Below are 25,050 nucleotides of genomic sequence, written 5' to 3' on the forward strand. Positions count from 1 at the left end.
TAGATAGATAGATAGATAGATAGATAGATAGATAGATAGATAGATAGATAGATAGATAGATGAACAGATAAACAGACAGACAGACAGATAGACAGATAGATAGATAGACAGATAGATAGATAGATAGATAGATAGATAGATAGATAGATAGATAGATAGATAGATAGACAGACAGACAGATAGATAGATAGATAGATAGACAGACAGACAGATAGATAGATAGATAGATAGAGAGACAGACAGATAGACAGACAGACAGACAGACAGATAAACAGACAGACAGACAGACAGACAGACAGACAGACAGACAGATAGATAGATAGATAGATAGATAGATAGATAGATAGATAGATAGATAGATAGATAGATAGATAGATAGATGAACATATAGACAGACAGACAGACAGACAGACAGATAGACAGACAGACAGACAGACAGACAGATAGATAGATAGATAGATAGATAGATAGATAGATAGATAGATAGATAGATAGATAGATAGACAGACATATGCTCTCAGTGTTCTTTAAGTGCTGATGATGATATACAGGGACTCTCAGACAAGAGGACCACAGTTCATCACCATAGTGATAACATGTAGTCATACTGCCCACCTCTGACACCAAAGCCTTCGAGAGAGCACTAAATGCCATGAAGTGACTCCAACAGAAACTTTTAATGGTCTCTATTATTCTTATGATCATTTTTCTAGTATTTTCTCGGCTGCCCGGCAGGGATGGGCCTCCACGCAGCTCAGCAGGTTCTTGGGCTTTTTTTGGTCTAAAATCGCTTTTAAAAGTGTAAACAGCGCGGTTGCGCTCCGGTCCAGCAGGGGTCAGTGTGTGCGCTGTGAAGGCGCTCTGATTGGCCGCTGAGCGCAGCGCTGCGCTGCGCCGTGACTGCGCCTGCGCTCTGCGCTGAGTGGTGTTTTTGCGCAGCTGCTGGTCAGTGCGAGTTTTTATTTACACCGATTTTTATTCCCGTTTATTGTGAGAAGCGAGCGGTCAGCGTCAGTCCGCGAGACACACGCATGAGGGGCTGATGGAAAGCGCGCGGGAGCCGGTGAGTGAGTGAGAGAGAGAGAGAGAGAAAGAGAGAGAGAGAGAGAGAGGAGAAAGAGAGAGAGAGCGAAAGGAAGAGAGAGAGAGAGCGAAAGGGAGAGAGAAGAGAGAGAGAGAGAGAGCGAAAGGGAGAGAGAAGAGAGAGAGAGAGCGAAAGGGAGAGAGAGAAGAGAGAGAGAGAGCGAAAGGGAGAGAGAGAAGAGAGCGACAGAGAGAGTAAGCAAGAGGGAGGGGGAAGAGAGAGAGAGAAGAGAACGAGAGAGAGGAGAGAGAGAGAGAGAGTAAGCAAAAGGGAGGGAGAAGAGAGAGAGAGTAAGCAAAAGGGAGGGAGAAGAGAGAGAGAGAGAGAGAAGAGAACGAGAGAGAGAGAAATAGAGAAAGAGAAGAGAGAGAGAGAGAGAGAAGAGAACGAGAGAGAGAGAAATAGAGAAAGAGAGGAGAGAGAGAGTAAGCAAGAGGGAGGGAGAAGAGAGAGAAGAGAGCGAGAGAGAGAAAGTAAGCAAGAGGGAGGGAGAAGAGAGAGAGAGAAGAGAGCGAGAGAGGAGAGAGAGAGTAATCAAGAGGGAGGGAGGAGAGAGAGAGTGAGAGTAATCAAGAGGAAGGGAGAAGAGAGAGAGACAGAGAGAGAGAGAGAGTAAGCAAGAGGGAGGGAGGAGAGAGAGAGTAAGCAAGAGGGAGGGAGAAGAGAGAGAAAGAGGAGAGAGAGAGTAAGCAAGAGGGAGGGAGAAAAGAGAGAGAGTAAGCAAGAGTGAGGGAGAAGAGAGAGAGAGAGTGTGTAAGCAAGAGGGAGGGAGAAGAGAGAGAGTAAGCAAGAGTGAGGGAGAAGAGAGAGAGAGAGAGAGTGTAAGCAAGAGGGAGGGAGAAGAGAGAGACAGAGAAAGAGCACGGGAGAGAGAGAGCAAGAGAGAGCGAGAGGAGAGAGAGAGAGAGTGAGCGAGAGAGAGATGGGGAGGGAGAAGAGAGCAAGAGAGGAGAGAGACAGTGAGCGAGAGAGAGAGGGAGGGAGAAGAGAGAGAGAGTAAGCGAGAGAGAGAAAGAGAGAGCGCGCGAGAGAGGAGAGAGAGAAACAGAGAGCGCGCGCGCGCGAGAGAGAGCAAGAGAGAGAGACAGAGAGAGAGAGAGAGCGCGAGAGAGGAGAGAGAGAGAAACAGAGAATGAGAGAGAGAAAGAGAGAGTGCGCGAGAGAGAGAGCATGAGAGCGAGAGAGCAACAGAGAGAGAGAGCGAGAAACAGAGAGAAAGAAACAGAGAATGAGAGAGAGAAAGAGAGAGTGCGCGAGAGAGAGAGCATGAGAGCGAGAGAGCAACAGAGAGAGAGAGCAAGAGAGAGCGAGAAACAGAAAGAAACAGAGAATGAGAGAACGAGAGAGAGAGGGAGGGAGAAGAGAGAGGGAGGGAGGGAGAAGAGAGGGAGGGAGAAGAGAGAGGGGGAGGGAGAAGAGAGAGAAAGAGGAGAGAGAGAGAGTAAGCAAGAGGGAGAGAGAAGAGGGAGAAGAGAGAAAGAGAGAGTGCGCGAGAGAGAGAGAGCATGAGAGTGAGAGAGCAACGGAGAGAGAGAGTGAGAAACAGCGAGAGAATGAGAGAGGGAGAGAAACAGAGAATGAGAGAGAGAGGGAGGGAGAAGAGAGAGAGGGAGGGAGAGGAGAGAGGGAGAGAGAGAGAGGGAGGGAGAGGAGAGAGGGAGAGAGAGAGAGGGAGGGAGAAGAGAGAGAGAGAGAGAGAGAGAGAGAGAGAGAGAGAGGGAGAAGAGAGAGGGAGGGAGAAGAGAGAGAGAGGGAGGGAGAAGAGAGAGAGAGAGAGAGAGGGAGGGAGAAGAGAGAGAGAGAGGGAGGGAGGGAGAAGAGAGAGAGAGGGAGGGAGAAGAGAGAGAGAGAGAGAGAGAGGGAGGGAGAAGAGAGAGAGAGAAGAGAGAGAGAGAGAGGGAGGGAGAAGAGAGAGAGAGAGAGAGAAGAGAGAGAGAGAGGGAGGGAGAAGAGAGAGAGAGAGAGAAGAGAGAGAGAGGGAGGGAGAAGGGAGAGAGAGGGAGGGAGAAGAGAGAGAGAGAGAGAAGAGAGAGAGAGAGGGAGGGAGAAGAGAGAGAGAGGGAGGGAGAAGAGAGAGAGAGAGCGCAGGCTTTTGTTCAGCTGTTACTCTGATCAGAGTGGAGCAGAGCTCAGTCCAGGACTCGCAGCAGGAGCAGAGCGGATCCGCACTGCAGCACACCTGAGCTCTCTCACCTGCTGCGCTCCTCACTGGGCTCGCAGAGGATGAGGATCAGAGGGAGGACAGGCACTGCTGCACTCATCCATTTATACACCATTTATAAAGCATTAAATCCTCATGTCTACGCTCTGTCCACTGTACCAGCTCCACTGACCACAGTTTCACTCTGTAGTTCTACAGTTACAGACTGTAGTCCATCTGTTTCTCTGATACTCTGTTACCCTGTTCTTCAGTGGTCAGGACCCCCATGGACCCTCACAGAGCAGGTACTATTTGGGTGGTGGGTCATTCTCAGCACTGCAGTAACACTGACGTGGTGGTGGTGTGTTAGTGTGTGTTGCGCTGGTACGAGTGGATCAGACACAGCAGGGCTGCTGGAGTTTTTAGGCACCTGCTGGACTGAGAACCAAAAAATATCCAGCCGACAACGTCCTGTGGGCAGCGTCCTGTGACCACTGATGAAGGACTAGAGGGTGACCAGCACAAACTGTGCAGCAGCAGATGAGCTGTCGTCTGTGACTTTACATCTACAAGGAGGACCGACAAGGTAGGAGTGTCTAATAGAGTGGACAGTGAATGGACACAGTGTTTAAAACCTCCAGCAGCACTGCTGTGTCTGATCCACCCGTACCAGCACCACACACACTAACACACCACCACCACGTCAGTGTCACTGCAGTGCTGAGAATAACCCACCACCCAAGTAGTACCTGCTCTGTGAGGGTCCATGGGGGTCCTGACCACTGAAGAACAGGGTAACAGAGTATCAGAGAAACAGATGGACTACAGTTGCAGCTGTACGGTCAGTGGAGCTGAGTAAGTGGACAGTGAGTGTAGAAACGAGGAGTTGGACTGAATGTTAGTCTGATTTGTGTACAGGTGTCTGCTGATTAGACCTGGTTTTGCTTTCTAACGGTAATTGGCTTAGCGGCTCCCATTAGAGACTAGGTTTCCTGAAGGAGATCCTATTAGGAGACCATTAGATGAATCTAGAATCAGTTCCAGAACAACTGTTGACCCAATAGAACCCTTTAGACTGTGATATTGGCCTGTCAGGAAAGCACAGAACACTATTAGAGATCATTGGACGCCAACATTTCTGTGATTTATCCCAGCAGAGGTTTGTCCTCCTGGGTATGATCCAGAGCACTACATCACATAGGGAGGGACTGTTTACTGCATGGGTGCTCCAGGCTGGAAGGGCTGAAGGTGACGTACCTGCTCAGACACACCTGATAGCACTCACCTGTTAATCGCCACATTAAGTGAGGACAGCTACCAAACTGGGCTGGACGCCGGAGCTGTGCAACATATACCCCACTATACTCCTTACCAGGGTTTCTCAGCCACTGGGCCGCAAAGCACCCATCGGTGGTCCTTGGACCAGTACTGAGGGGGGCCAGTTATGGCTGAAAGATTAAAGAATGAAGAATGCAAGTTTTAAGTAGGGAAAGTTCATTTAATAATGTGGAGCTTGTGACATCACAACCACAAACAACTGGCAGGCTGGCGCACTGTGTTGGCAGTTCAAGTCTCAAGCCAGAAAAAGTACCTCGCTGTTGTTGGACCAAAACCAAATCAGTGACTTTACAGAAGAAGGAAAATACATAGTCTGCTTTTAATGGAAGTCAATGGAACCGGATTTTTTTCCCATCTATTTTGGGCTGGTTTTTTTTGTCCATTCATTGTGAAATTTACACACAATGTAAAGAGCAACAGGTGTTTTCAAATCATGTCAAAAACTGGAAAATTATACGGTGCGATATGCTGGTCCATACCTTCATTTCTACCTAAAGTGCGATCAGTTGCAACTCGCAATCACAGAGAAATAAAATAAAAGTTTATCTGTTTATCAAATCAACATTTACATGACATCTGAGGCAGATTGGCCGTATTTACAGACAGCAGGCACTGAGTGGTGTGAGGTCTAATAGCACAGTGACTGTAGACACCGCTAACTCAGAGCTGCAGCAGTGTTTACAGTGTGAAGTGCAGTGAGGATCGTTACAGTAGCAGCTGTAATATACGGCGCTGTGTGTATTAACAGGAGGATCGTTACAGTAGCAGCTGTAATATACGGCGCTGTGTGTATTAACAGGAGGGTCGTTACAGTAGCAGCTGTAATATACGGCGCTGTGCGTATTAACAGGAGGGTCGTTACAGTAGCAGCTGTAATATACGGCGCTGTGCGTATTAACAGGAGGGTCGTTACAGTAGCAGCTGTAATATACGGCGCTGTGCGTATTAACAGGAGGGTCGTTACAGTAGCGGCTGTAATATACGGCGCTGTGCGTATTAACAGGAGGGTCGTTACAGTAGCGGCTGTAATATACGGCGCTGTGCGTATTAACAGGAGGGTCGTTACAGTAGCAGCTGTAATATACGGCGCTGTGCGTATTAACAGGAGGGTCGTTACAGTAGCAGCTGTAATATACGGCGCTGTGTGTATTAACAGGAGGGTCGTTACAGTAGCGGCTGTAATATACGGCGCTGTGCGTATTAACAGGAGGGTCGTTACAGTAGCGGCTGTAATATACGGCGCTGTGCGTATTAACAGGAGGGTCGTTACAGTAGCAGCTGTAATATACGGCGCTGTGCGTATTAACAGGAGGGTCGTTACAGTAGCAGCTGTAATATACGGCGCTGTGCGTATTAACAGGAGGGTCGTTACAGTAGCAGCTGTAATATACGGCGCTGTGCGTATTAACAGGAGGGTCGTTACAGTAACAGCTGTAATATACGGCGCTGTGCGTATTAACAGGAGGGTCGTTACAGTAGCAGCTGTAATATACGGCGCTGTGCGTATTAACAGGAGGGTCGTTACAGTAGCAGCTGTAATATACGGCGCTGTGTGTATTAACAGGAGGGTCGTTACAGTAGCAGCTGTAATATACGGCGCTGTGCGTATTAACAGGAGGGTCGTTACAGTAGCAGCTGTAATATACGGCGCTGTGCGTATTAACAGGAGGGTCGTTACAGTAGCAGCTGTAATATACGGCGCTGTGTGTATTAACAGGAGGGTCGTTACAGTAGCAGCTGTAATATACGGCGCTGTGCGTATTAACAGGGGAGGAGATACAGTGCTGTGGTTCACCTCAGTGCAGACAGCAGGAGATCAGTACCATCTCTGCAGTAAGGAGACTCGCTGTAGAGCCGTATAGCAGTGGGTCAGAAAGATCTCACACGGCTCTTTAACACAGCGCAGCTGGAACCGCCTGACCTGAATGAGCTTCTCTGTTTGTCCAGTGTAGCAGGCAGAGGGTGTGAGGTGTTATGATCAACAGCTTGTTGAGCATCCTCTGTTCTGCCACAGCCTCCACAGGACTCCTACAACAGAGCCAGCCTTCCTAATCAGTTTGTTACAGGGCCAGACCTCCTAATTTATTAGATATTTTGCCAAAATCCCTCAGCCTGAGGGCCAGTGGTCCACAGAAGTACTAAACGTTTTCAAAAGTTAAAGTCCTGCAAAACAGACACTCTAGGCAGCTTTATCAGATTTCACCTCCTTGCCTCTAGAAACCAAACACACTCCCTGTGGCATCCTTAATTTGCCACCATTCTGTCTGATTTATGGAATAAATAGAGGGTACATCAGCCTGATCTTCCCAAATCTTCCTAAATTTCCCAAAAACATTGGGCCTCATTCACCAACCGTTGTTAAGAAGAAATTTCTTCTTAAAACCTAATGAAGATTCTTCACTCGCTGGTGTTCTCTAATTTGACACACACAGGAGCACAGAGGAGCACACAACTGAGAACAGTTCCGGCGTGAACACGGAGTGAACCTGACGCAGACTTTTCCTTAGGATCTTTCTCAAGAACACACTTCAGAAGAAACTTAGGAAGATGTTGGTGAATGAGGACCAGTATTTTTAAGCCAAACATTAGTTGTGGTTTCCTGTGGGCCTTCTAGTCATGCTTTCTAGTAAATCAGGTGGACCTCGAGGCGGAAAATGTTGAGAACCCCCACTCTGTACTGTATATTGTAGTGTATGTGGTCTATTTTCTAGTCTATATTTGTTTTTTTGTTTTTTTTTAAAAAAAGCAGAAAAACGTACATATTAAACAAAAAATGTCTACTCTCAGCTTTGTGAGGGTCAGTGAGTCTCTGTCCCTTCATTCCAGCTTCCGATCTTTTCAGGAGACTCACTTTCAGTTCCTCAGAGAATCTGCAGACATGCCTCCAAAGCTCAGTCTGAGAAGCTGGTTGATGATTTTCTAAAACAGTCAAACCCATTCAGTGATGTAGACGCCTGGACTCTGGGGTGGTCAGTCCATTGTCCAGCTTCTTTGTTTGACGTGTCCGTCAGTTTAAGGGTTTGATTTAAATGTATGAAGTTTTAGTACTTTGCCAAAACACAGCGTATAATTCTAATACGAAGGTGCTGAATTGCTGTGAGTTCAGTGTTGTCTGTTCTGAATTGTGTGTTGTCCCAGGCGGACGAGCGTTCGGAGCGGAGGCACAGGGATTCGTTCGGTATCTCTGAGGGCTGTGAGAGCTGCAGTGAGGAGTCCAGCAGCAGCTGCAGTTCAGACGACAGCGATGAGGATTCATCACCACTGCCCACCACTCTGCCCATCATACACACCAACGGACAGGTCTACACGTACCCTGATGGCAAAGCGGGCATGGGTCAGCACCTCCCTCCCCCACAGACATGCAGTCTTACAGAGCAGCAACAAAAGTAGAGGGCAATACGGCTTCTACTGTTTCATTTAAAAAGCTCTATAATGTTCATATGATCCACACAGTCACTCTGACAGACTGTAATACACTACAGGAAGCGTAGGGGGCGATACGGCTTCTACTGTTTCATTTAAAAAGCTCTATAATGTTCATATGATCCACACAGTCAATCTGACAGACTGTAATACACTACAGGAAGCGTAGGGGGCGATACGGCTTCTACTGTTTCATTTAAAAAGCTCTATAATGTTCATATGATCCACACAGTCGCTCTGACAGACTGTAATACACTACAGGAAGCGTAGGGGGCGATACTGCTTCTACTGTTTCATTTAAAAAGCTCTATAATGTTCATATGATCCAAACAGTCGCTCTGACAGACTGTAATACACTACAGGAAGCGTAGGGGGCGATACGGCTTCTACTGTTTCATTTAAAAAGCTCTATAATGTTCATATGATCCACACAGTCGCTCTGACAGACTGTAATACACTACAGGAAGCGTAGGGGGCGATACGGCTTCTACTGTTTCATTTAAAAAGCTCTATAATGTTCATATGATCCACACAGTCGCTCTGACAGACTGTAATACACTACAGGAAGCGTAGGGGGCGATACGGCTTCTACTGTTTCATTTAAAAAGCTCTATAATGTTCATATGATCCACACAGTCGCTCTGACAGACTGTAATACACTACAGGAAGCGTAGGGGGCGATACGGCTTCTACTGTTTCATTTAAAAAGCTCTATAATGTTCATATGATCCACACAGTCGCTCTGACAGACTGTAATACACTACAGGAAGCGTAGGGGGCGATACGGCTTCTACTGTTTCATTTAAAAAGCTCTATAATGTTCATATGATCCACACAGTCGCTCTGACAGACTGTAATACACTACAGGAAGCGTAGGGGGCGATACGGCTTCTACTGTTTCATTTAAAAAGCTCTATAATGTTCATATGATCCACACAGTCGCTCTGACAGACTGTAATACACTACAGGAAGCGTAGGGGGCGATACGGCTTCTACTGTTTCAGTTAAAAAGCTCTATAATGTTCATATGATCCACACAGTCGCTCTGACAGACTGTAATACACTACAGGAAGCGTAGGGGGCGATACGGCTTCTACTGTTTCATTTAAAAAGCTCTATAATGTTCATATGATCCACACAGTCGCTCTGACAGACTGTAATACACTACAGGAAGCGTAGGGGGCGATACGGCTTCTACTGTTTCATTTAAAAAGCTCTATAATGTTCATATGATCCACACAGTCGCTCTGACAGACTGTAATACACTACAGGAAGCGTTGGGGTCGATACGGCTTCTACTGTTTCGTTTAAAAAGCTCTATAATGTTCATATGATCCACACAGTCGCTCTGACAGACTGTAATACACTACAGGAAGCGTAGGGGGCGATACGGCTTCTACTGTTTCATTTAAAAAGCTCTATAATGTTCAAATGATCCACACAGTCGCTCTGACAGACTGTAATACACTACAGGAAGCGTAGGGGGCGATACGGCTTCTACTGTTTCATTTAAAAAAGCTCTAATGCTCATATGATCCACACAGTCGCTCTGACAGACTGTAATACACTACAGGAAGCGTAGGGGGCGATACGGCTTCTACTGTTTCATTTAAAAAGCTCTATAATGTTCATATGATCCACACAGTCGCTCTGACAGACTGTAATACACTACAGGAAGCGTAGGGGGCGATACGGCTTCTACTGTTTCATTTAAAAAGCTCTATAATGTTCATATGATCCACACTGTCGCTCTGACAGACTGTAATACACTACAGGAAGCGTAGGGGGCGATACGGTTTCTACTGTTTCATTTAAAAAGCTCTATAATGTTCATATGATCCACACAGTCACTCTGACAGACTGTAATACACTACAGGAAGCGTAGGGGGCGATACGGCTTCTACTGTTTCATTTAAAAAGCTCTATAATGTTCATATGATCCACACTGTCGCTCTGACAGACTGTAATACACTACAGGAAGCGTAGGGGGCGATACGGTTTCTACTGTTTCATTTAAAAAGCTCTATAATGTTCATACGATCCACACAGTCACTCTGACAGACTGTAATACACTACAGGAAGCGTAGGGGGCGATACGGTTTCTACTGTTTCATTTAAAAAGCACTGTAATGTTCATATGATCCACACAGTCGCTGTGACAGACTGTAATACACTACAGGAAGCGTAGGGGGCGATACGGCTTCTACTGTTTCATTTAAAAAGCTCTATAATGTTCATATGATCCACACAGTCGCTCTGACAGACTGTAATACACTACAGGAAGCGTAGGGGGCGATACGGCTTCTACTGTTTCATTTAAAAAGCTCTATAATGTTCATATGATCCACACAGTCACTCTGACAGACTGTAATACACTACAGGAAGTGTAGGGGGCGATACGGCTTCTACTGTTTCATTTAAAAAGCCTCTATATGGGAGTTGATTACTTTATTAAAACCTCACTCTTCCTGTTTCAGCGACGTGTGAGATGTGTGGCATGGTGGGTGTTCGAGATGCGTTTTACTCCAAGACGAAGCGCTTCTGCAGCGTGTCCTGCTCACGGAGCTACTCATCCAACTCCAAAAAAGCCAGCATCATGGCCCGACTGCAGGTACACCACACATACACGCGCGTTTCACAGGTTTACCGTTTAAACATCTTTAACAAACTGTAATAACATTAATATTCAGGATTCATCATATCTGAAAAGTGGAGATCAAATCTCGAGCCAGATGGCTTGATAAAAAATAAAGTACATAGGTTGTTACAGTAAATTATCATCTATTAGGTTTTTGTTAACCAAATTATTTAAATATTTGGGGGAAAAAAACATGTGGAAATTAACATTTTGGTGTATAAATCATTCAGCAGCCACCAGGGAAACCATAGCAACCTGGTAGTAATTCCTTAGTAACCACCTGGAATACCACTACAACCACCTAGCAACCCACTAGCAACCACGTAACAAAATCCTAGCAGTGCAGGGGAGTTGTGTCACCTGTGCTGTCACTCTGTATTTTTCAGAAAGTGCACTTTTTTAGTTACTGTATTTTAGCATTCATCTGATATCTGATGGTCATTTGTGAAGTTCTTGCTCAGCGAGTTACTAAAATATTGAATAACCCACCTTTGGGTGAATAGTTTGTGATATTTAAATACACATTGTAAAGATTGGAGAAGCAAAACCTGCCAGCTGCAGTTTTCAAATAGAGTTAAAATAGAGTTAATAGTGAGTTTGTCCCTCTTTACTGCAGTAACAGCCTCCGCTCTTCTGGGAAGGTGTTGGAGGGTCTGAATGTCATTCCACACCTGGCCTGTGATTTCAGGGTTTTAAAGGTTCCCAGGGTGAATTCTCGGCTTTTCTGTGTGGTGTTTTCAGGGAAAGCCTCCGACCAAAAAGGCTAAAGTGCTGCAGAAGCAGCCGCTAATGGCTAAGCTAGCTGCATATAGTCAGAACCAGAACAATCAGCAGAGCCAGGTGAAGACTAAAGCAGGTGAGTCTGAATTAATGTTCAAGCCTGTGGATCCAAAACGGAAACTTTCCTCAGTTGCACCACTAATATCTTTAGTTATACCATTTCTGTTATTACAGTTATAACGCTTGTGTCTTTACAGTTATACCATCTCTATTATTAGTTATAACACTTATGTCTTTAAGTTATACCATCTTTATTATTATAGTTATAACACTTGTGTCTTTACAGTTATACCATCTCTATTATTATAGTTATAACACTTGTGTTTACAGTTGTACCATTTTTATTAGTTATAACACTTATGCCTTTACAGTTATACCATCTTTATTATTAGTTATAACACTTATGTCTTTAGTTATACCATCTTTATTACAGTTATAACACTTATGTCTTTAACGTTATACCATCTTTATTATTACAATCATAACTCTTATGTCTTTACAGTTATACCATTTCGATTATAATAACATATCTTTAGTTATACCATTTATATGATTACAGTTATAACGCTTATGTCTTTAGTTGTACCATGTTTCTTATAATGACACTTATATCTTTAGTTATACCATTCATATTATTGCAGTTATGACACGTGTCTTTAGTTATACCATTTTTATTAGTTATAACGTCTTTACAGTTATATCATCTTTATTATAGCAGTTATAACACTAATATCTTTACAGTTATACCGTTTTTATTGTTATAGTTATAATACTTATGTCTTTACAGTTATACCATTTTTATTATTACAGTTATAGCACTTAATACTTTACAGTGGTACTAATAATGTTTTTACAGTTGTATAAAAAACTGTATTAAATGGCAACCGAACAGGTAAAATTGTAGCACAGTAATATCGCAGTAATAATCAGAGATATTCATAAAAATGTCTTTCGTTTCCTCCTAGCTGTACCGCTGGACAGTTTTGACTGGGGAAACTACATTGGCAGTGGAGACCTGATGGGGGCGCCGGTGAGCTGCTTCAAACACGTAAGTTCACCTGTAATCCAATGTAAATCATACACATAATCTGTCTGTCGGAGGACATTAGAGGACATAATAAAGTCCTTCTTTTAAACGATCGATTTGGACAAATCAGAATCACAAACGGCTCCAGAGGGAAACGGATACAATCAGTGTTGAAGATCTGTGAGATGGAAAAGTCACACACTGAGGCCCAAAGAGCAGAGTTAGAAATCAGTAGAGGAAGTGTTTTTATTTATGTTTCTGTTTTATTAATGTTCATTTTCAAATATTACAACCATGTATTTTAAGTAAACTCTCTGCTGAATTCGTACTTGTGTATAATAATGTCATATAACTGTTGGAAGAACATAGATATGACAAATGATATGATTTGTTTGTATTTTTTTATTTATTTAAATAAATTAAATTAAAGTTATTGGATTTGGATTATGACAACTGCTGTAAAGGTAAATTGCTAAACTCTAGGTTTATTATTCAGTGTCTTCTATTTATACAGATTCTGCTGTGAATTATTCATAATGCATTATGAATTATTCAGTATCTGCTAATTGTTATGTACTACGGATTATTTATCATCTGTTTGGAGCTATTCAGTATTGACTATGAATAATTCAATATCTACTATGAATTATTCAGCATGTACTATGAATTATTAAGTACCCACTATAAAACTAATGTGTGAGTTCTGCAGTTGTGAGAGTGAGACCCATACATGAACCGTTTCCAGGTGGCCTGCCAGGTAAGGCCTGTACCTTTCCAGATGTTCCTGTATGTGTGTTATGGATTTTCTCCCTCAGGTTCCTATGGGAACCTCCTGGGATGACATCACGGAGGGCATCAGGGTGGAGGTGCTGAATTCAGACAGTAGTTTACCCATGAAGGTCTACTGGATCGCCAGCATCATCAAACTGGCAGGTGAAACACTGACTGACTGAGCTTTAGGGCTTCGTTTGGGTTCAGCGTCTGGAGATACGCAGAGATTGGAAGAACGTTCATGCTCTTCGTTTAGGTTCCAAATATTAAATTAAATTTCCTACAGATCTTGGATGCCAGGGGTGGGCAAATGTACACAAAGCGAAATTCATAACCTCAAAAACCAAGAAAATCAGTACATCTCTGAAGTCGTGCTGGCATTCAGTGGTCAGCTTCATGGTAGGACCTCTGGGTCTCAGCGGGAGGCAGACATTATTGCCGTTATCTCGTCCTGTGGTAAACAAAAATGTTCCTAACATGATCCATTTGGCTGGACAGACAGTTTTTCTCTGAGCGTTGGAGGTTCCTCTGAATTACGAGGTCATTAAGGAGCAGAAATATGACCACTGCTACATGTGAGATGACACTGCTGTGCACTGATCTGGCATTTTATTACTGACCTCATCATAGCACCCCACACAGGGGGCCGCGACGTGGTCCCAGGGTGGTCATGCGGGAGGCCTGAATTAGCACCAGGCCAAAGATTTGTGGTTTATGGTGACGTACTAGCTAAGGAACACAGGCCCAGTTAGTGAGTAGACTTAGTATTTGATTGTACTAAATTGTACTGTTTGATTGGACTACTCACTTTTGGTACCAGTTACTGTTTCCCAATGCAGATGTAGCGCCCCCTCAGTGTAGCTGGTTGTCATAGCGCCGTCGCATGAATTGGCCATAATGTGAGGGAGACAAATGTTGTTCAAAAGAGGTTGATGGCAGCAAGACACAAGACTGCTGAAAAGAGATGGTACCAAAATAGTACCAGGTACCAACTTTTGCCTAATCGAAAACCAAAAAAAGGAGAGGCGAGGCGAGTCGAGTTGAGCCGGTACCACGCATTGGAAAAGCTGGAGACCAAATCTCAGATGGGACCAACTGCATGACAACAAATAAAAATGTATTATTATGATGATTAATATTTCCTGCAGGCTCTTTCTGACACGGTCTTCTGCTCTGCAGGGTTCAAGGCTCTGCTCCGCTACGAGGGATTCGACAGTGACTCCGGGCAGGATTTCTGGAGTAACCTGTGTGTTCCTGATATCCACGCTGTGGGCTGGTGTGCTTCAGGAGGAAAACCTCTCGTTCCACCCAAATGTAAGAAACTTAAGAGATGCATTTATTAGTCAGCTCAGAAAATGAATGAATGAGTGTGTTTGTTTGATCTTGTCCTCCAGCAATCCAGCACAAAGTGACGAACTGGAAGGCGTTCCTGGTTAAACGTCTCACCGGAGCCAAGACGCTGCCGTCCGACTTCTCCACCAAGGTGACCCTCTGAGTGACCCCATTTATTTCCATTAGACACAGTACAGACCTAACATGTGGATGCAAGCAGTGATTTGTTTTTTTCCATTTTCAAAACATTGTACAGTTAGTCAATTTCTGAGGTGCGAGTCAGAGTCTCGTGAGAGTTTGAGTCAAATTGTGAGGTTCTGAGTTCTGAGTCCAAGGCGAAGTCCCAGTTATCTTAAGTCTTTGAGAGTTACGTCATTAAATCTTGTGTCTCTGAGATGAGAGTTTGAGTTAAGTCTTGAGTCTGAACTGTGAGTCTGACTCGAGTCTCTGAGGTGAGAGTCTGACTCAAGTCTCTGAGCTATGAGTCTAAGTTGACTCTTGACTCTCTGATGTGCAAGTCTGAGTTGACTCCTGAGTCTCTGAGGTGTGAGTCTGAGTTGAGTCTGGAGTCGGGTCATGAGCATCTGAGTCGAGTCATGAGTCTCTGAGGTGCAAGCTGGAGTCAAACCTTGAGTCTCTGAGTTGTGAGTCTGAGTCGAATGTAGAATTTCCAAGGTATGAGTCTTGAGTCGAGTGTCGACTCTCTGATGTGAGAATTTGAGCCTGAGTCTCTGAAATGCTACTCTCAGTCGAGTCTTTAGCCTCTGAGGTGCAAGTCAGAGTCGAGTCACGAGTTTCTGAGGGGTGAATCCGAGTCTGAGCCTCTGAGGGGTGAGTCTGAGTCGAGTCTATGAGGTATGAGTCTGAGTTGACTCAAGCCTCAGAGGTCTGAGTCGAGTCTGAGTCTCTGAGGGGTGAGTCCGAGTCTGAGTCTCTGAGGGGTGAGTCCGAGTCGAGTCTCTGAGGGGTCAGTCCGAGTCGAGTCTCTGAGGGGTCAGTCCGAGTCGAGTCTCTAAGGGCTCAGTCCGAGTCGAGTCTCTGAGGAGTGAGTCTGAGTCAAGTCTATGAGGTATGAGTCTGAGTTGACTCAAGCCTCAGAGGTCTGAGTCGAGTCTGAGTCTCTGAGGGGTGAGTCCGAGTCGAGTCTCTGAGGGGTCACTCCGAGTCGAGTCTCTGAGGGGTCAGTCCGAGTCGAGTCTCTAAGGGCTCAGTCCGAGTCGAGTCTCTGAGGAGTGAGTCTGAGTCAAGTCTATGAGGTATGAGTCTGAGTTGACTCAAGCCTCAGAGGTCTGAGTCGAGTCTGAGTCTCTGAGGGGTCAGTCCGAGTCGAGTCTCTGAGGAGTGAGTCTGAGTCTAGTCTACGAGGTCTGAGTCTGAGTTGGATCTCGAGCTTTTAGTCGTGAAGTTTAGTCTGAAAGGTTCATTGGTGTTTAAGCTAAACTGCTTTATTACATGTAGAGCACGAGCTGCGGTCTGTAGCTGTCTGTGTCTGTGTCTTTGTACAGCTGAGTCTTTGGGTCATTTCTATTGGTCCATTCATCATGAAATATACACACAGCGTAAAGGACAACAGGTACGTCCCACTTTTGTGGAAAACTGGAAAATGCCAAAGATGGAGATACGAGGTTTTGTTCTGACATGGCGACATGCAGTAGACCTCAACGTGAGCAACGGAGAAATTCTGTCAGCTCATTGTTTTTAGTTACGTTGGTTGTACCGACGTTTTATGGGTACGTCTTGTTTTTCAAATTCCAAATACGGTTTTGGGCCACTGGAGATGGATTAAGGAGACAGATTGGCTGCCTGTCACTAATCGTCCATCCCTTCATGTGTCGGTCAGCTGGATGAGATTAGGGCAAACACAGACAAGTACAGGACATCAAGTCTCCAAGACCTGGATCAGAAACCACTGATTGTCTGATTTAAAGTTAAATCGTGTTGAATTAGTTCTCTCTGTCTCTCTCTCTCTCTCTCTGTGCAGGTGCAGGAGAGCATGCAGTTTCCCTTTAAGAAGCTGATGCGAGTGGAGGTGGTGGACAAGGCTCACCTGTGTCGGACGCGGGTGGCCCTGGTCCAGCAGGTGATCGGGGGACGTCTCCGACTCGTCTACGAGGAGAGTCAGGACGGATCGGACGATTTCTGGTGCCACATGTACAGCCCCCTCATCCACACCATCGGCTGGTCCCGCAGCATCGGACACCGCTTCAAACGCTCCGGTCAGTCTGCACGCTGGAACGTCACAATCCCCTCCTTACAGACGTGGTCGATCATCCAAGGCCTGTTTGGGCCTGGAGTTGGCTTGAGGTTAGCATGGCTAACAAGTAATAGAAGCTTTTACCCCACCTGTTAGCATGATGCTAACTGCACGCCTAAATCATCACGCAGCTGCTTTCTGTAAACACGGACCGAAGACTGGCTTTAGCTGTGCCAGTTTGTTTATTTTTATGGATGGCAGTTTGAGGCAACTGTGTGCTGATGTAGGCGTGCAGTTAGCAACATGCTAATTGGTGGGGTAGACGTAGATATACATACCTAGATGCCTTGTTGAGTTCAGTCAGGCACGTCAACGCCACCGCCAGTTTTGGGAAGGTCAACATCTGCATTCAGTGCCATTACAGAGCGGCAGTTTAAGAAAGATACTGTTCAAATTACACCGTTTCAACAATATCACTCTCAGAAAGTGGAACAGGACAATAAAACAGAGGGAACGCAGTGACCCACGCTCCTGTCTCTGTGATGTTTATGTGTAGATATGGCCGTGTGGTCGATGAGGCCCAGAGAACCTGTTGTTGTGATTGTTTTTCCTCTGGTTTTATATGAAGCTTATTTCATTTAATAGTCTATTCAGGGGGTCTAAACTTTGTGTAGTAGTAATTTATTTTACAGAGATGGTTAAAGCTTTGTAGCGGTCAGTTACAGCATTCCTTAATCCATGTAGACTTACATTTACGGCATTTGGCTGACGCTCTTTTCCAGAGCGACTTACAATTTGATCATTGTTACACAGGTAGGCCAAGGCGGTGTTAGGAGTCTTGCCCAAGGACTCATATTGGTGTAGTGTAGGGGGCTTACCCAGGTGGGGATTGAACCCCAGTCTACAGTGTAGAAGGCAGAGGTGTTAACCACTACACTATCCAACCACCACCATAATAGTTCAACGTCAGCACCTTCTTACACGAAGCTGAAGTCAGCTTCCTATTCGCCAGCTTCTTGTTCAAATTTCCGCCTTAAATGGTGCATCAGCCAGCATCTTGTTTGAATTTTCCCGCTCCACCTTAAGTGGTACAGCTTCTGGCACCAGAAAGTGAATGCTGCACCATTTAAGGTGGAGCAGGAAAACTCAAACAAGAAGCTGGTGAATTGGAAGCCGATTTCAGCTTCGTCCTTCTTACTGTGTTTTGGGGGCATTATTTTATTTTTATGTGTCTTGAGATTAGAAGAGATCATGACAGCGATGGATTTGAAGTGCTAAACTCGTGAGGTAATTAAAGTAATAAGAGCTGCTGAGAGCAGATCCATGCAGTCTGGATTAATCTGAGTCTGAGGATTATAACTACACAGATTAGGTGAAAATGGGTTGAGTAACAAGGAAGTCGTGGCCAATTTAATCCTGAGACAAGTGGATCTTGACCTCTCCAACACGGCGGATGCTCAGATGTATCGCCTCACATAGAGAACAACAGGCAGCGCGGCATCTGGGCATGTATATCTATGGGGGTACAAGCTCCCATTACTTGATAGCTGCTTTAGCCCCGGAGTTCCAGCGCTGAAACTAAAGAACAAGCCTCAGACACAGAACGTGTCTTGGCTGGTAAACCAGATGTTCCAATGAGGAACTGATGAGATGCTTTAATGCTGTATTTTACTGATTCTGTACTGAAGCTTATACTGGTATTGATCGTTGACGGGTGTCGTGGTAGATTCTGTGTGGGTACAATGTTGGGGAAAGTCAACCCATAAAATTATTTGTGAAGAAAATGTTCAGCCAGAAACTGAAAGTGCCATTTTTGACTGTTTTAGGCTGAAGGAATTCTGGGTGTTGACGTTCTGCCTTATCCGTACCCTAATCATGTGGTAGATGCAAAGTAAAGATGTTCAAAGAATTATTCTACCATAATTAGTAAATGAATTTCCTGAATATATGGACAATTTGCAGCAGCTGGGATATTAATAAAACACTAGAACAGAAAACCAATTCAGTTAATAACCAGTTAATAACTGCTGTCAGAGGTTTTAATGAGTGCTGCCATGATCATGTTGTAGATGTGGCAAAGAAGCTGGATGGTCAGGTCGACGCTCCAGGACAGCTGTTTGCTAAGGTATATATACACTCACACACACACTCACACACATTATATATACACATCTGTGAGGGTCCATGGGGGTCCTGCAAACTAAAGAACAGGGTAACAGAGTATCAGAGAAACAGATGGACTACAGTCTGTAACTGTAGAACTACAGAGTGCAGCTATACAGTAAGTGGAGCTGATAAAGTGGACAATGAGCACAGAAACGAGGAGGTGATCAGAATGTGTGTGTGTGTGTGTGTGTGTGTGTGTGTGTATAAGACTTTTAAAAAAAGGAACGAATGTCTGTTGTCTGTTTACTTCACATAACATCCTATTTTGAGTTACGCTGGGTTTTCAGTACTTTGAATACTCAGTCTTGAGTGCTTTATACATGAATTATTCAGTGCTTGCACACATGTTTTGAAATCCCCATGTAGGCAGCTTTTAATTAAAGCAAAAACATTTGTTTGTACAATGTAGCATAGACAGCAGACAGTGTCTCTCTGTGGTTGATGACAAAATCATAAATTAATGTCTATCAGTGTTATAAGCAAGTTATGAATATTTTTAGAACGTGTTTATGTAGGAACCTTCAGGTAAATAGTTATTCATTACTGTGGCCATGGTGTGTGGGGTAATGTACAGGGGTGTGGGGTAATGTCCAGGGGTGTGGGGTAATGTCCAGGTATGTGGGGTAATGACCAGGGGTGTGGGGTAATGTACAGGGGTGTGGGGTAATGTCCAGGTATGTGGGGTAATGACCAGGGGTGTGGGGTAATGTACAGGTATGTGAGGTAATGTACAGGTGTCTGGGGTGATGTCCAGGTGTGTGGGGTAATGTACAGGTATGTGAGGTAATGTACAGGTGTCTGGGGTGATGTACAGGTGTCTGGGGTGATGTACAGGTGTCTGGGGTAATGTCCAGGTGTGTAGGGTAATGTCCAGGGGTATGGGGTGATGTCCAGGTGTCTGGGGTGATGTCCAGGGGTATGGGGTGATGTCCAGGGGTGTGGGGTTATGTCCAGGGGTGTGGGGTAATGTCCAGGGGTGTGGGGTAATGTCCAGGGGTGTGCTGTAACGGTTGTGAACTGTTTGTAGGTGAAGGATGTAGATCAGAGCGGTGAGTGGTTTAAGGATGGGATGAAGCTTGAGGCCATCGACCCACTCAATCTGTCTGCCATTTGTGTCGCAACGGTCAGGAAGGTAAGGAGTCGGTCCGGCCCGTTGGTGTTTTTCCCCTTGTTTTATTTTAATGTCAGTGTGAAGCGCTTTGTAACCACCTACCTATCAGTTATATGCTTTCATCCTCTAAATCATATGTTATACTTATTCATCCTCCAGCCTCTACGTCTCCTGTCGTCCACTGACCACTGTTGGTTCTCTCTCAGGTTTTGGCGGACGGATACCTCATGATCGGAATTGACGGCTCGGAGGCAGCGGATGGTTCAGACTGGTTCTGTTACCATGGCACCTCTCCCTCGATCTTCCCTGCTGGTTTCTGTGAAATCAACAGCATTGAGCTCACTCCACCTCGCGGTACAGATCACTTCAGCCCCACACATCTCATATCATCAGTACTGAGAGTACTGGCCAATACCAAGTACTGATCTGATGTGAGACCTGTTGGCATTCATATTAGTAAAGAACACAGACATAAATATATAGCACAGGCTTATATACAGTAGAAGGGAGAGATGGAGACTTCAGTAAGTGACTCAAGGACTCAAGTCGCATATTGTCTGATTCTCGTGTCGACTCAGACTCACACCTCTGAGACTCCGCTAAGGCTCACACCTCGGAGACTCAACTAAGACTTACACCTTAGAGACTTTTGTCTAGACTCAAACTCACGCCTCAGAGAGTTGAGTCTTGACTCAGACTCACACCTCAGACTTGACCCATGCTTGTACCTTAGAGACCCGCATCTTCTGACTCGACTCTGACCTGCATCTGGGAATACTCAAAACTCAACACTGACCTGCACCTCAGAGACTCAAGACTCAACATGCGCTCATACCTGAGTCTCAAGTCTCGGCCTAGTCTATCAGATCGCTGTGTCTAGTTGTAAGCATTTGTCCAGCTGAAGTAAAGTCTGTTTTCTTACCCAGGCTACACAAAACTCCCATTCCGATGGTTCGACTACCTCAGGGAAACCAGTTCAGTGGCAGCTCCAGTAAAGCTGTTCAACAAGGTGAGACTGGACTCTATATTCTTCAGTGACTGAGAGGTAGAGGAGTGATTTTAGGCTGAAAAGCCTGGTCAGTAAGACACCTTGATCTACTTTACACTGTGGATTATTATACACCGATCAGGAATAACATGACGGTGGTGGTGGATCATTCTCAGTGCCGCAGTAACATTGTGGTGTGTTGTGCTGGTCTGAGTGGATCAGACACAGCAGTGCGGCTGAAGTTTTTAAAAACCTCAGTGTCGCTGCTGGACTGAAAATAGTCCTCCAGCCAACAGCGTCCTGTGGGCAGCGTCCCGTGACCACTGATGAAGCACAAACCAACACAAACTGTGCAGCAGCAGATGAGCTGTCGTCTCTGACTTTACACCTACAAGGTGGACCCACAAGGTAGGAGTGTCTAATAGAGTGGACAGTGAGTGAGTCAGTCAGACCAGCACAGTCACAGCAGTGCTGAGAATGACCCACCACCCAAATAGTACCTGCTCTGTGAAGGTCCGTGGGGTACTGACCACTGAAGAACAGGGTAACAGAGTATCAGAGAAACAGATGGACTACAGTCTGTAACTGTAGAACTACAGAGTGCAGCTATACAGTAAGTGGAGCTGATAAAGTGGACAGTGAGCGCAGACAAAAGGAGGTGGTCAGAATAATATGCCTGACGAGGCTAATGTTACTAATAACTGTATAACATACTGTTAAAGGACAATATTAATAGTATTCTTATGATAATACTATGTAGGTGTCCGGTTTCATTGCTGTGCTGACTCTGTTTCCTCATGTACATCAGGACGTCCCCAACCACGGCTTCGTTCCCGGCATGAAGCTGGAGGCCGTGGACCTCATGGAGCCACGGCTGGTGTGTGTTGCCACGGTGACGCGGATTGTGCACAGGTTACTGCGGATCCACTTTGACGGCTGGGAGGATGAATATGATCAGTGGGTGGACTGTGAGTCGCCTGACCTTTACCCTGTAGGCTGGTGCCAACTGACCGGGTACCAGTTACAGCCCCCCGCAATGCAGGGTGAGTAGGAGAATCTTTAAACCCAGCACTATGGACGGTAAGGATGGGTCAGAATGTTTGAACATTCAAATAGTCATGAAAGAATCGAAAAATGTTCTCAAATTGAACAACTGTGAGTTGTCTGAACTCTGTGCTCAGAGCTGCATCTTGGCCACAGGCTGTAATCTGTTTAGTCTAGTGAAGGAAACAGAAAGACTACTGCGGGGGTCGTATTACAGATGCGTCAGCTCTTTAGTCTTAAGATCTGATCGGTCAAGATAAGATTTTTCACTAATTCGTATTACGGAAGCAAATCTGATCTTAATGTAGGAATCTTATCTTACAGCCTCTTATCTCCAGTTAGGAAATCGTAACCTACTCGAAGTCCACAGTCAGGTGTCACGTCTGTTTCCTAGCAACCAATCATAAATACATACAGCTAAAACGTAAACATGTAATCAGAATAGTGTTAAAACGTGAGTTAAGCTGCTGTTACTGATGTAAAAAAGGCGCCCCCTGCTGTTTATCAGAGTGTCGCCCCCTGCTGTTTATCAGTGTCGCCCCCTGCTGTTTATCAGAGCGCCCCCCGTTGTTTATCTGAGCGCCTCCGCTCCCCAGTTTCAGTCTCCATTTCCCAAACACTTTAGCCAAGCGCGCTGATGTTCCTCCTCCTCATAAACAGACACACGTTCAGCTCCACCTCCTCATTGTTCACCACCATCACTGTAATATTTCATCAACATTAAAACAGGAAGGTGATCAGGGGGGCGGTGGAGTTCAAGTCAGCAGCGTCTGAGATTTTTAAAATGCAGAGTTAGAAAAGAAAAACGTCTCCCAGTGAAAGCCGCGTTTTACAGTAGAAATAAATGGAGCTCTTCTTCAGAAGACGGCCTCAGCCTTCACACATCACTGTGAGGATGAGCTCTTCTGTGGTGCTTGGAGTTAACCAATATTAATAAATTGAGGCTCAAGAAGGTGGAATTGAAGGACTCCCGGCTCCGGACGGCTGTGGCATCACCATGTCATCATGTTCCGTCCTGATGATACGGCCAACGACAGTTGAGCCACTCGGGAGCCCTCCAGTTCCACCTTCTTGAGCCTCAATTTAACGATATTGGTTTTGAATCAATTATCTAGAACTCAAAGCACCACAGAAGAGCGCATCCTCACAGTCATGTGTGAAGGCTGAGGCCATAGCTGATGTAACAGATCTGGTGGTTGGTGTTTTCCTCCAAGCGCGTTCGGCTGTCCCGTGAAGTTGCGTGAGCGGCAGTTCATAAAGAAGCAGTGGCTGGTTTCACAGATTTTGGAGGAAGCCTGTGCTGCCTTCACCTTCCTAGCATTGGTAGTACTGTGTGTTTGGGGGAGTCCTAAGTAGCGCGTGGAATTGGAAACGACTAAACTGGGCCGAAAAAAAGAAGGTTAAATTGTAACCCAAACGTGTTTTAGAGGTGTAAAATATCTGTAAATGCTAGGGACACGCAGTGGTGGACAAAGGACGCAAATCATGTACTTTAGTTAAACTAGAGATACCCAAGGTAAAATATTACTCCAGTAAAAGTAGAAGTTCCTCCCTTTAGACCTCCATTTGAGTAAAAGTCCATCCATCCATCCATCCATCCATCATCTTCCACTTCTCTGGTGTTCGGGTCGCAGGGGCAGCAACTTAAGCAATGAGGCCCAGACATCCCTTTCCCCAGCCACTTCCACTAGCTCTCCAGGGGGGATTCCGAGGCGCTCCCAGGCCAGCTGGGCAATATAGTCACGCCAGCGTGTCCTGGGTCTTCCTGGCTCCTCTCGACGTGAAGAAGCAGCGGCTCTACTCCGAGTCCCTCCCGGGTGACCGAACTTCTCACCCTATCTCTAAGGGAGAGTCCAGACACCCTGCGGAGGAAGCTCATTTCGGCCGCTTGTATTCGCGATCTTATTCTTTCAGTCATTACCCAAAGCTCATAACCATAGGTGAGGGTGGGAACGTAGATCGACCGGTAAATCGAGAGCCTTGCCTTATGGCCCAGCTCTTTCTTTACCACAGCAGACCGGTAAAGAGCCCGCATCACTGCTGACCCAGCACCAATCCGCCTGTCAATCTCCCGCTCCCTTGTACCATCACTCGTGAACAAGACCCCGAGATACTTAAACTCCTCCACTTGAGGCTAGAGCTTATCCCAGACACAGAGAGGGCTCTCCACCCTTTTCCGCCTGAGAACCATGGTCTCGGATTTAGAGATACTGATTCTCATCCCGGCCGCTTCACACTCGGCTGCAAACCGATCCAGTGAAAGCTGAAGTTCACAGTCTGATGTCCCCAATAGGACCACATCATCTGCAAACAGCAGCGATGTGACCTTGAGGTCACCAAACCGGACACCCTCCGTCCCCTGACTGCACCTAGAAATTCTATCCATAAAAATTATGAATAGAATCGGTGATGAAGGGCAGCCCTGATGGAGTCCAACTCTCACTGGGAACGAGTCTGACTTACTGCCGGCCATGCGAAAGCCAGTTTCAGCAACCAAGGATCAGAACGCTAAGGCCCACGCCTTCGGACACTGCCCGATCCACAAAGCACCGAACCCCTACTACTGCCCCTCCCATTGGTGGTGGGTCGATGGCCGGGCACCATGAGTTAATGCCCGGCCACCAGACACTCGCTGGCGAGCCCCTCCCCCAGGCCTGGCTCCAGGGTGGGGCCCCGGTAACCCTGATCCGGGCAGGTTACACAAGTCTTGTTCTTTCATTATTTTCATAGGTGGAATTTTGGATCACTCTTTGTCTGACCTGTCACCTAGGACCAGTTTGCCATGGGAGACCCTACCAGGAGCTTTGCTCCAGACAACATAGCTCCTAGGATCATTCAAGCACGTAAACCCCTCGACCACGATAAGGTGGTGATCCATGGAGAGGTTGAGTAAAAGTACTAAAGTATTTACCTTCAAATGTACTTAAGTACAAAGTAAAAGTACTAAAAGAGTAATTCTGGCTCTGATGTCCTGTTATCATTTTTATAACCAGACTGGCTTCATGAACTCATTT

At 45.6% G+C, this 25,050-nt stretch overlaps 1 protein-coding gene across 1 annotated transcript in view; it reads left to right on the forward strand.

Moving 5' to 3' along the window:
• The first annotated feature begins 908 nt into the window (after positions 1-908).
• Positions 909-25,050, forward strand: part of LOC108414483 (MBT domain-containing protein 1) — a 30,391-nt gene continuing 6,249 nt past the window's right edge. Inside the window, exons 1-14 of the mRNA XM_037535368.1 lie at positions 909-1,063; positions 7,701-7,896; positions 10,463-10,596; positions 11,365-11,479; positions 12,369-12,451; positions 13,246-13,363; positions 14,381-14,515; positions 14,596-14,684; positions 16,515-16,749; positions 18,797-18,852; positions 19,921-20,025; positions 20,211-20,358; positions 20,931-21,013; positions 21,801-22,035. Of these exons, the coding sequence (XP_037391265.1) occupies positions 1,043-1,063; positions 7,701-7,896; positions 10,463-10,596; positions 11,365-11,479; positions 12,369-12,451; positions 13,246-13,363; positions 14,381-14,515; positions 14,596-14,684; positions 16,515-16,749; positions 18,797-18,852; positions 19,921-20,025; positions 20,211-20,358; positions 20,931-21,013; positions 21,801-22,035 (1,753 nt within the window). The 5' untranslated portion in view covers positions 909-1,042. The remainder of the gene's footprint in view (positions 1,064-7,700; positions 7,897-10,462; positions 10,597-11,364; positions 11,480-12,368; positions 12,452-13,245; positions 13,364-14,380; positions 14,516-14,595; positions 14,685-16,514; positions 16,750-18,796; positions 18,853-19,920; positions 20,026-20,210; positions 20,359-20,930; positions 21,014-21,800; positions 22,036-25,050) is intronic.

Source organism: Pygocentrus nattereri, chromosome 27, assembly GCF_015220715.1.
Source record: "Pygocentrus nattereri isolate fPygNat1 chromosome 27, fPygNat1.pri, whole genome shotgun sequence".
NCBI classification, from domain to species: domain Eukaryota; kingdom Metazoa; phylum Chordata; class Actinopteri; order Characiformes; family Serrasalmidae; genus Pygocentrus; species Pygocentrus nattereri.